The sequence below is a fragment of the Lepidochelys kempii genome, chromosome 25 (genome assembly GCF_965140285.1).
Source record: "Lepidochelys kempii isolate rLepKem1 chromosome 25, rLepKem1.hap1, whole genome shotgun sequence".
In the NCBI taxonomy this organism is placed as follows: Eukaryota; Metazoa; Chordata; order Testudines; family Cheloniidae; genus Lepidochelys; species Lepidochelys kempii.
This window is the reverse complement of record NC_136404.1, coordinates 6,304,351-6,315,990: the sequence shown is the minus strand read 5'-3', so window position 1 is coordinate 6,315,990 and position 11,640 is coordinate 6,304,351. Positions and strand designations below refer to the sequence as shown.

General features: G+C 62.5%; 1 protein-coding gene across 3 annotated transcripts in view; it reads right to left on the bottom strand.

Moving 5' to 3' along the window:
- Positions 1-11,640, bottom strand: part of APBA3 (amyloid beta precursor protein binding family A member 3) — a 32,328-nt gene that overhangs the window by 2,235 nt on the left and 18,453 nt on the right. For 2 of the 3 annotated variants that reach the window (XM_073324716.2, XM_073324715.2), the window contains exons 2-10: positions 9,984-11,262; positions 8,989-9,028; positions 7,613-7,758; positions 6,251-6,337; positions 4,217-4,375; positions 3,364-3,543; positions 2,734-2,946; positions 1,494-1,613; positions 623-763 (exon numbers count right to left, since the gene is read on the bottom strand). In XM_073324716.2, coding sequence (XP_073180817.1) covers positions 623-763; positions 1,494-1,613; positions 2,734-2,946; positions 3,364-3,543; positions 4,217-4,375; positions 6,251-6,337; positions 7,613-7,758; positions 8,989-9,028; positions 9,984-11,216 — 2,319 coding nt within the window. In that variant the 5' untranslated portion in view covers positions 11,217-11,262. The remainder of the gene's footprint in view (positions 1-622; positions 764-1,493; positions 1,614-2,733; positions 2,947-3,363; positions 3,544-4,216; positions 4,376-6,250; positions 6,338-7,612; positions 7,759-8,988; positions 9,029-9,983; positions 11,263-11,640) is intronic. The other variant, XM_073324718.2, reaches the window with a different exon arrangement.

The following is an 11,640-nucleotide window of genomic DNA, read 5'->3' as shown; positions in this document are numbered from 1 at the left end:
GCCCTGCGGGGGGAGAAGACGGCAGCTGGTCCCTCCCTAATAGAGTTTGCAGCCCAGGGCATGGAAGATCAGCCCCTGCTTGAGGCTCCAGGTCAGGCAGAGGAGGAACAGAAGGGGCAGTGAGAGCAGGGAGCTGCAGGAGAAAAGGCTTTGCTCCCAGAGTCCAGTAGGCCGAAGAGGTGTGCTGCTCAGCAGCGTGACAAGGGATCCCCTCCCTAGCAGAGGGTGCAGCTTGCAAAGCAGGACTGGGAGTTGAGATGAGCACCCAGGAAATTGTGGGGCTGGGGGCAGTTGGCCCATGTCAGACCCCCCTAAACATAGGGCAGAGGTCTCAGGGTGGGAGTCAGCCCTCCTCCCCAAAACAGGGGAGGGGGGTCTGTCCCAAACCAGCCTCCCCAGCTGAGGTAGGGGGCTCAGGGCAGGAGTCTACCCCGTACCTGCCCTTCCCTCCCCACAGCCAGGGCGGGGGGGATCTGGATGGGGGTCTGCCCTGTATCTGCCCCTCCCTCCCCTGAGCCATGGCAGGGGGCTCAGGGCGAGGGGTCTGCCCCATGCCAGCCCCCCCAATGGGGAAAAGGGCCTGCATGCCCCTGCTGCACTCCCTGGCCTCAGGCCTGCTCACCTCGCTGACGGCCTGCGTTAGGAGCTGGATGATCTTCTCGTGCGGCGTGGCCACCACGCTCTGCCCGTTGATCTCGATGATGCGATGGCCCACTCGGATGCCGCCTCTCTCCGCTATCCCCCCTCGCATCAGGCTGCAGATCTGAATGGCAGGGGGCGCCAGTGAGAGCAGGCCAGCCCCCGCCCCCAGCACACCATCCTCCGCAGCCTCCCCAAGCAGAGCAAATCTTGCCTGCCGGGAGAGCCCATGAAACCCACCCCTGGGCCTGCCCCTCCCGGCACGTTGCGCTCGCCAGCCATCACACCAGCCACAGCGCCCCCTTACTGCTCACTCAGCACCACGTTCCAGCACCCTTCTGCGCCCTGGCAGCTGGGGCTCAGCCCCCCACAGGACCGGCCCTGGAGGCAGCAGGGCCGGGTCACCAGAGCCGGAGAGTGCCAGAGAGCTGGGGTCCAGGAAAGGCCATGGTCACGGGGGTCCTGGCACAGGGTCATCAGCCTGGCAGCTGGTGCCGTGGGGGCAGGGCGAAAGCAGACAGTCTGCGGGCACTGGGGTAACACGCCCAGGCCTCGCTGCTCACCCCCTGCTCCCTACCCATGGCACTGACGAGGCCCCGCATGGAACCAGCCCCATCTCTGCCCCTGGGGCTGGGACCAGAGATTCTCTCCCTCTCCTGGGACCCGATGCCCACCGGGGCCACATGCCTGCCGCTCCTTGGGCAGCTGGAAGTTCTCCCCTAGCTCAAGCAGCGCCAGCCAGCGAGCCTGGAGCACAAGAGCCTGAGTTCTCGCCCCAGGTATGGCATCTGTGCTGGCCAGAGGGCCCCTGCCCTCCCCCCGCAGCGCCGCGCCCCGGGGCTCTCGCCACTCACAATGCCATCCTCCACGCAGAAGCCCAGTGGGTACTTGGAGTCGGGCCGGCGGACGATTGCCGTGGTGACGGGCGGGCAGTGCACGATGCTCAGCGTCACCTCGGTCTGCGATTTCAGGTCCTGCCAGGGGCGGGGCTCATTAGCGCCACAGGGGAATCAGGATCGGCCCAGCCGTGGGGGGGCAGACAGGGGGCAGGTTTACGCCCACTGGCCCCATGACACTCTCTGGGGCCATGTGGGGGAAGGGAGGGCAGAACTGAACACGACCACTGTGCTCTGCACGCCTTACTTGGGGGCGGGTCTAATTACCACCCTCCTTTTATGGGGGGGAAGGGGGAAACTGAGGCATAGTCTTGCCCAAGGTTACACTGCAGGTCAGGGAAAAGAACCCAGGAATCCAAGTCCAGTTTGCCCTGCTCCCACCTCTAGGCCATGCTGCCCTCTGGTGCAGTGCTGGGCTTGTCCGTGTTCTGCTCGGACACCTCCCAGAGGAAGTGTCTCATAGGATGCCCCCAAACGCCTGAGCCTGGAGCTTATCCTCCCAGGGCCAGGGCAAGCTTGAGTCCCACCTGCAGAGGGATCTGAGCAGAACACTGGGAGCCAGGACTCCTGGGTTCCCTGGTGGCAAACTCTTGCAGGCTTAAGTCTGGAAGGTCTCACTGCACCCACGGGGGCTCTTGGGCCCAGCCGGCATCCCAGCAGTGAAGGCTCCAGCCTCTGCTCCGCCCCCACCTGGCTGCAGCCCCAGCCCCAGCCCCAGCCCCAGCCTGCACGTCCCTCACCACTGAGCGCGGAGTGCTGAGCGCCTCTGATGGAAAGGTGGCCGCTATCACAGACGAACGGGCCCAGGAACTGAGTACAGGTCCCCCCCCCCACACCCCTCTACACTCCCTCCCCATTCCCACAATCCCCCTCCATTGTCCCTTCTCACTACCCCCGACCCCCAGAACCCCCTCACCATTGTGCCCCACCATCCCCATTGCCCCCTCCTCAGTCCCCCTATCTCCATCACCCCCTTCACAGCCACCCTGCCTGTTTCCTTCCACCTCCCCTCGCCCTCTCTCCACTGTCCCCCGATCCCCGTCACCCCCTCCACAGCCACCCCTGCCCCACTGTCCCCTCACCCCTCCCAACCCCCTCACCCCTCCAACACCCCCTCCTCACTGTCCCCCCAACCCCTTCCCCATTCACCCATTCCACTGTCCTCCCCCCCCCCCCCATCTCCCCTTCCCCTGCTCACCCGGATGATGCTCTGGCAGGTGCTCAGGGGCAGCCCCACCAAACTTGTCCCGTTGACAGACATAAGCCGGTCCCCGATGCTCAGCTCCCCGCACTTCTCCGCAGGGCCGCCATGCATGAGGTTGGCGACGACCACGGTGGGTAGGATGGAGCCCCAGCCCGACTCCACCACAGCGACGCCCAGGATCTCCCCCTTCTGCTTGCGGATGCAGACCTGCAGGCCGGGCGGAGCGCAGGGCCCACTGAACTGCGGAGCGGGCGCTGGGGGACCTCGGGGCTGGCGACACCGTGCAGCCGGGAGCTCAGGCTGCAGCAGGCTGCGGTGCAGGCACCAAGAGGAGTGGGTGGCTCGCAGCTACTCCAGACCTGGATCCCAGAGGGTGCAGGTACACCACTGGCAGTGGGCGGGAGGGGGCCCCGGAGAGGCTGTAGGGAGCGGGGCCTGGGCACTTGCCCCAGGAGAGCCCCCGGCTACTCCAGGCCCGGCTCCCGCAGCAGGGCGCTGGCAGGTTGCAACACAGGAGGCTCCCAACTGCTGCAGACACCAGCAGGAGGCGCTGCAGGGAGCCAAGCTGGAGCACTGGGTGCCAGTGAGCTGATCCCACCCCCGACCCCTGCAGGCGGCTCTTACATCCTTGCAGTTCTCCTGCTTGGAGAAGTGGGCCAGGTCCCCGTTGTGCAGCTCCTGGCTCTCCAGGGCGCGGCTGTCCTGGCCAGGGGAGAGTTGGCTCGGGTCGATGCCGCTGGCCTGCAGCAACTGCTGGTATGCCACGCTGAAGGCCTGCCCGATGGCCTGGGCAATCAGCTGAGCCTGCAGGAGGAAGTGCCCCGAGGTTACCCCGGCAGCGGGGCGCTGGGCCCCAAGCGCCTGTGGGTACAGGGCTCCACCCTCCAACACCCCCAGCACCCGGGAGCCTGGGCAGTGCCAGGGGGGTCAAAGCCAACCCATCTGCCATCCCGCTAGCCTGTCTGGGGCACAGCCAAACACTGCTACAGCAGCTGCAGAGAACCTGGGATGTATTGCGGGGCGGGGGTGGGACAGACACTTCCAACCCCTTCTATGGACAGATACCCACACACCTCTCCCCTCCCCTCCCCAGGTGGGGCCCCCTTCACAGCACAGACACCCTCATGCCTCTCGCCTCCAAAGATCCTTCCCCCCCAGCCCTGGCTTTCTCCAACAGTACGAAGGACCCCCCACCCTACCCACTCTCCAGGTGGCTCTTTCCTATCTCTGAGCTAGACCCGAGGCGGCTGGAGATGGGGGTGAGCGAGCTCCCAGGCACAAGGCCCAGCACAGCGGCAGGGAGAAATGCAACTGAAACGCCTCACGGAACAGCAACACCTGGAGGCCAAGCTGAGAACCCCCAGCTCATGACGCCTACTGGGCTTCGGGTAGGACTGGGATCTGGAGCTCCAGGCTCGAAGCCTGCGTAAAGCCAACGCGCAATGCTCCACCCCTACCCCGTCCCGCCCAGACTCACGTCCGCAGAATGGAAGACGTGACAGATCATCTTGTAGAGCCGCTTCTCCTGCGAGGTGTCTGCCCGCCGCGGCAGCTTCCTGCGCGCCATCAGCACAATGATGCTGCCGATGTCCGCAATGTAGGAGATGGTCTGGAGCGGATGGTCCATCATGGCCTCCTGAGGGAGGGGGCATGAGAAATTCAGGGGTGGTCTCAGTGGACAGCTGGAGTGCCAGCGGGATTATGGGAGCACAGCCTCCAAGCCAGGGGAGCCTGTTAACCGAGAGGAGGGAAGGGTTCTTCACGGCCTGTTTAAAACCCTGGGGCTCTAGTGGCTATTTCACTCAAACGCCAGCCACACCGTTGGGAGAACACCCATCTGAGTTACAGGTTGGACACGCCTTCAGCCAAGGACTCCTGAGCCACTCATAAGAACGGCCATACTGGGTCAGACCAAATGTCCATCAAGCCCAGTATCCTGTCCTCTGATAGTGGCCAATGGCAGGTGCCCCAAAGGGAATGAACAGAGCGGTTATCATCAAGTGATCCATGCCCTGTCACCCAATCACAGCTTCTGGCAAACAGAGGCTAGGGAAACCATTCCTGCCCATCCTGGTGAATAGCCATTGATGGACCTATCTCCATGAATCTATCTAGCTCCCTTTTGAACCCCGTGATAGTACTGGCCTTCACAACGTCCTCTGGCAAGGAGTTCTAGAGGTTGACAGTGTGTTGCGTGAAAAGATACTTTCTTGTGTTTGTTTTAAACCTGCTACCTATTAATTTCATTTGGTGGCCCCTTGTTCTTGTATTATGAGAAGGAGTAAATAACACTTCCTAATTTCCTTTCTCCACACCACTCATGATTGTATAGACCTCTATCATATCCCCCCTCAGTCGCTTCTTTTCCAAGATGAAAAGTCCCAGTCTTATTAATCCCTCCTCACACGGAAGCCGTTCCATACCCCTAATAATTTTTGTTGCCCTTTTCTGAACCTTTTCCAATTCCAATGTATCTTTTTTGAGACAGGGCGACCACATCCGCACACAGTATTCACGGTGTGGGTGCACCATGGGTTTCTATAGAAACCATACAATACTTTCTGTCTTATTATCCATCCCTTTCTTAATGATTCCCAACAATCGGTTCGCTGTTTTGACTGCCGCTGCACATTGAGTGGATGGATGACTCCTGTGGGTCGTGCAAGGAGACCTCCAGCAAAGCCAGCAGAGACCTGACTGCACATGCCCGATGGTTACACAGGAGAATACGAATCCTCCCCGGCTTTCTCTATCCATCCAGTGAAACTGCCGCGTAACCCTGCCTGGACGCTCACGCTGAGATTGACACCTCTTGTGTACTGATGTTGTTTAGCTCAGTAATCAATCAAGAGAAGCCAGGTTTAGATTAATTTAGGAGCAAGCCCAGGAGGCTCTGTACCAGTGGAGCGCTGAACTCAGAGGAGGCCTAAGGTGGAGGCACCAACACTCTGGGGGCTCCGGAAAAAAAAACAGACTCCTGAATCAGTGCCTCCCTCTCCCTCCCAGCACCTCCCCAGGCGTTGGGGGAGAGGGGGCGGGGAGAGGGGGCGGGAAGAGGCGGGGCGGGAGCTTGGGGGAAGGGGTGGAGTGGGGGTGGGGCCTGGGGAAAAGCACCCTGTGGCACATTAGAAAGTCGGCGCCTCTGGCCTAAGGAATGCACAAAACCAATTGGTTTTCCCTTTACATGTAAACTTTTAACTGCTGCTGGGTCCACCCCAGAGGTGGCTGCATTTTGGCAGCAGCTGTGCGATCCCCACTGATGCCAGTGGATCCTCCAGGAGGAAAGGCCTCTTTACCCAGGGGGGCTCACAACCCCAGCACACCTGCACCACGTACAATCGATCGCCTTAGGCCAGTTCCCTGCACGGGCCAAGTGCCCTGATCCGAGCTGGAGGGGGTGGGGTGCACAGAAGGTGACGTCCCAAGGCCGGGAGAATTCTAACAGAAACAAGCCCAGTTCTCCTAGCACAGGTGACCTACCCCCTGTAACGACATCCCCTGTCCTACACACCTGCGAGTCGGCCGTCAGGACCTTGATCCTCTGGGTGGAGACAAACAGATCCACCTCGGTCATGGGCTGGGACTCCCCCTCCGGCGCCTGCAGCATGGTAAGGACAAAGCACCCGTGTGCATGGTCACCAGTAGCCCCAAGGCAGAGGCTCAAAGCAAGGGACTTGGAGCCAGAACTCCTGGGTCCTATTTTCAGCTCTGCCCTAACTCTCTCTGTGACCAGGAGTGAGTCACCTCCGTTTCCCCTCAAGGAGCAATGGGTCTCCATGAACATGCAGTCTGGGGTGCTGGGATGGGCGATGGGGTACTAGAATTCACAGCCCATTGGAATGCCAGAGCTGGCTAGCAGCAGCTAACGTGACAGATTGTGTTTGCCTTGTCTTCCTCTACCCGATCTCTGAATGACTCCTGTCAAGAGCAACCCTCAGTGAGCACTTTACAGGCAGCCCGCGCAGGAGGAATCAATCAGCCTCTTTTTACAGGTGGGGAAACTGAGGCGCAGAGACACCAGGCCTGGCCTAGTGTCACCCAGTGGAAGAGGTGGGACTGGAACTCAGGCCTCCTGACTCCCTGGCCTGTGCTTTGACCACTGCTTCCTCCCTCTCGCCTCTCTGCATCCCACTTCTGGAACCCTGTTCGAATCAGACCTCCCCACTGATCCCCCCCACACCTTCCACCCAGTTTAGCGAGTGGGAGCTCAGCTTCCAGCTGCAGCCAGACCCAGGAGTGACCTGCTTTCACTGCTCTTCACACCTGCTCCCTGCATCCTACAGGTCTAAGTATAAACAGAGCTACGCACCTCGGAGAAGTCAGCAGCACCCTCTTCTGGAGTGGGGCCCCGGAAAATGGGGGGGGGTCCCTATTTTTTCACCCACCAGTCAAAGCTCAGCTGCTGGCTGCAATGGCAGGGGTGGGCAAGAACCTGATGCAAACATAGGCATCGGCTCGTGACATGCTCAGCTTTGCCCCGCTGCAGCCGAGGGAACGGACAAGGATCCCACCCTCGGGGCCCACACTTCCCTCGACCTGCTTATGTGCCAGGCCAGCCCAGTGAGTCCAGGAGCCGCCTGCGACGGGCGCAGGGTGGGGAGGACAGAGAGCAGAGGAGGATGCACACTGTGCTCTGGGCATGGGAGAGGGCACCTCCTCGGCTGCATCGATGGGGGTACCGTGGCTGGGCAGTCCCAGACAGCTGGGCTTTGGCTCCTGGAGGGTGAAAATCAACTAGTGCCAGGAGCTCATCTCAGCAGCCTCTGCCCCCAGGGCTGGATGCTCCTGAAGAGATGCAGGCGGCAGTGCCGCCCCGAGGGGACCAGCTCGCACGGACTAGTGACCGCTCAGCTCACCCGGCGCCCTCACCCACCTTTATCCTGTCCACGGCCTCCTGGGCCTGCGCCATGCGGACGCTGGCAGGGGGGTTCCTCTCCGAGACCAGCTGTGTAGAGCCTAGATACTTTGCTCCGAAGATCACTCCATCCAGGAGATCCTCCGGCTCACAGGGGCCTGCCACTGAGAAGCCAGGGGCAGGTATCAGCAAAGGCAGGGCCTCCCTGCTCCTCCCCTCCCTGCAATGCCCGTGGCCTGAGACACCGGTCTGGAGCCAGACCCAGCAGCTGCTGACTGCGGATGTGGGGCGGCATGGCCCCTCTCAGCAGCCTTTTATCCGGGGGGCCAGGTCACCCCAGGCCTCAGCAGGGCATGATTCCCATCTCGCTCCCCCCGTTTAAAGCTGGAGCACCCCCTGGAGCCCCAGCATTCTTGCAATGAGCGAGATCAGCCCGGGCACGCTGCCCCCTGCTTTACAGGCCTGAGCCCCCCGTGGGGAAAAGTCCAGTGCGTGCCCCTCTGCGGAGCAGGGATAAGCTCCCCTCTCGACACAGAGACCTGCATCCAGCCAGGCCCGGGCAGCGGGGCCAGGGCCTAGCGAGGGCCGGGCCTGAGCAGCAGCAGACACCACCAGAACCGGCATTTCAGTCCTGGCTCTCACGCCCCTCCCAAGGCAGCTCTCCATTGCTCACCACCGCTGAGCTCCCTGCAGGCACTGCCCCATTCCGAGGCGCCCAGATCTCGTGCGGGGGAGCTGCAGGGGAGGTGGATCCGTCCCCAGCCGGGTATCCTGCATCACCTGCTGCCTCCTCCGTAGGGCTGGGAAGGCCAAGCCCCCTGTGGCATCTCCTTGTCCTGCATGTGCCACGTCGGCAGCCCCAGAGGCTGATGGCACCAATAGTGGCCGGCCAAGTGCCCCCAGCCCCCCCCCCCCCCACACATGCCTGAGCCCTGAGCTGGAGCCACCCCTTCCTTGAGCAAAGGGGAGTGCAGCCTCCTCGACCTCCCTGCTGCGGCTGCCCTGGGGGACCCCAGTCACAGGCAGCCACAAGAAGGTTTACACAGCGTGGGGACCCGACTGAGACCCTCCAAACTCGTGTCACATAGGCCACAACAGGTCACTTGTGACTAGAGCAGGATTTGAACCAGTGTCCTCAATCTGTCCCCTCTCCCAGGACTTGGCAGCCAGAAAGCCTTCCTCCCAGGAGCCAGGGCAGTGAAAGACACGCCCCCGCCCTTCATAAATCCCCTGCCCTTCCTGGCCGGGCTGGGCCGGCCTGCCATGCACTAGCCACACAGCACCCAGGAGGGGCTGCCACTCACACGGCGGCCCACGGGCTGGTGGTCAGAGCAGGTGACAGGGAAGCAGGACGCCTGGGTTCTATCCCTGTTACAAGTGGACGAGTAACTCACCCTCTTTGAAGGCCGGATAGGCCGCCTGGGATTCTTTAACCTACAAAGCAACCATGAGAGCAGTGAGTGTCAGCACCCAAGGGGACGCAGACGCCGGGACGCCTGCCGGCCACTTCCAGCCAAGTCTCCAGTGATGGGCACAAGACCTAACTAACCCCCAAGCAGCAGCCAAAGAGGAACCGAGAGCAGCAGCAGGACAAGGCCAGAGGGCTCAGTGTTCTGGGTGCGAGGGGCAGAGGAAGGGGCAGGCCAGGGATGCTGAGGTCGGTGGGCAGCTGCTGCCAGGGTAGAGGCCTCTGGGTTAACTCAGCAGCCTGGGATCGGCCAGAGCCGTGTGAGCCCCAGCAGGGATGCAGGACGGTCAAGCTGCTGGGAAGCCTGGGTAGGGGATGTTCTGGGGACAGGGCTGGAGGGGGGCAGGGACTCCAGTTGGTACCCGCTGCCAGCCCATCATGCAGCACCCCCAGAACTGCTCTTCCCATGCCAGACCCTCTGAGGCCAGTGCCGTCTCAGCTCGCAGTGGCCGGATGTGTGAGACTCCCACGCACACAGTGGAGATCAGACCTCGTCCCTGGCCCTGAGAGGGTCCAGACCTACCCCTACCCAGGCTCTGGGCTTCGGCAGCCCCTACACATGACGCTGGGCCCCTTGCTTGGCTGCAAGGTAACAATGCGTGTCAGCAGCCCCTCGACCTGCCAGCTGCCCTCGGGAACGCCTCCCCCATACCCCACACATGGCAGGGAGCCAGGGGCAGCTGCTCTCCGCATCCTGCTCCCCTCCACCACCCCGCCCCCTGGCCTGGGGGCGGCCGGCAGCGACTCTTGTGCCAAGGGCTGACCCCCAACCACCCCGCGTAGCTGTTGACACGGGGATCTGTCAGAGCGCTCAGCTCCAGGCCTGGCATCCAGAGGTAGCTCAGAGCCCCACCCAATCCCAGGGCCCCCCAAGACAAGGTGCCCGGGGCCAGACCTCCAGCCAGCATGCAAAGCACTCACAGCTGTGCTCCTGGGGGAGGGCTGCTCCAGACCCTGGCTGGGAGGAGGGGACATGGCCACCCACACGGGCTCTGGGGAGCTGTCCCAACTGCCCGGGGACACACAGGCAGAGTCTCCCTCGTGGGCTCCCCCTCTCCGATACCACCGGCAGGAGCCTTCTGCCTGCGAGCTGCCTGGCTGTGAAGCGGCCTCCTCCGCCTGCTGGGCCACTGGGCTCTCCTGACACTGCAGGACCTCCCTGTCGCTCCCAGCCAGGACGTCTGACCTGGCGAGGGGGGTCTCCTCAGTGGCCTCCACTGGGAGCCCCCCCTCATGGTGCAGGAGGCTTAGCAAGTCCTCCCGGTCAGCCTCTGCAAAGAGCAGGCCGTGGCTCTCCTGGCTCCTCCGGGAGCAGGCGGAGGGCTGAGCATGGCAGGGCTGCATTGCCAGGCCTCTCCCCATGGCAACGTGCAGCAGGCAGGGAGGGCACTCGCCCAGCAGGCCCCGGCAGCCGCCAAAGGCCCGTTTGTGGGGAAGTGCTGCGTCTCCCCCAAAAGGGCCTGCGCCACAGTCCGACGCCAGCAGCGGGTCGTCCTCCAAGGCAGGCAAGTCGTCGTGGAAGCTGGGGCTAAGGATCTGGAGCTGGGCAAGGAGGTTCTGGATCTCCAACTGGTCGTCATCCTCCACACTCTCGGCCCACTCCTCCCCTCTCAGGTGGGCCTCAGGCTCCTCATCCAGGTCCATGCAAACCAGGTCACCCTGCTCCGTGCTGGCCGGGACTCTGGGACAATCCACCCCCGGGTGGGCTCCCTCTGGGTTCCCTTTCCAGTCAGCATCGCTCCCAGGTGCTGCAGTGTCCTCGCAGTCTTCCATCCCCCCTCCCAGGTCCCTGCAAGCATCATCACATGCTTCCCCAGCTGCCTGGAGGGCTAAGTCCAGAGCAGCTGCGGGGCCGGGGGTCTGCAGGCCCCCCAGAGGGCTTTCGGGGACAGTCGGCCCTGCGATGGCTGCACCAACAGACAGTTCAGCCTCAGCTGCAGAGGGGTTGAGGTTGGAGCGCAGGGCACTGAAGGGGGATCCGGGCTGCTGCAGGCTGCGCAGGCTTTGTTCACAGGCCGTTGGTATGGCCAGTGTTGACGAGGCCCCTTCCTCCAGGTCCATGGCTGGAGGCTCCAGGAGCTCCCCGGGAAGGTTGTGGCTGCCAAAGCCAGGCCCCGGGTGCACATCGGTTTGGAAGTCCATGCCGTTGTCCATCACAGTCGCTCCTGCCCAGGTGGGGGAAGAAGAAACTCGCCCTACACTGAGAACAGAAGGAAAGAGGTATTGGAGGTTAGACATGGGCAGGACTGAAAGTAAGAGCAGAGACAGCTTCGTAGACCAGATCCTCACAGAGCTGCCCTGAGTCAGGCCCGCGGAGGATCCAGCCCCTGGTCTTCTGGATGGAAATCAGCAGTGGAGGCTGGGCAGGGCTGAATTAACAAAGGCAGCTGCAAAGCTGTTCCTGCCATTGCAACCCATAGGAAGCAGCCGTGTGGAGTCTCCCACGCCACGGGCCTCAGGCCCAGATCTTCCGCGGCAGTGAGGATTGAAATCAATGGGAGTAAGGTGCGGGCTGGCACTCAGACTGTGCTGGGCAAATCTGAAAACCCACATCAGTCTCTCTGATGCACTGCACGTT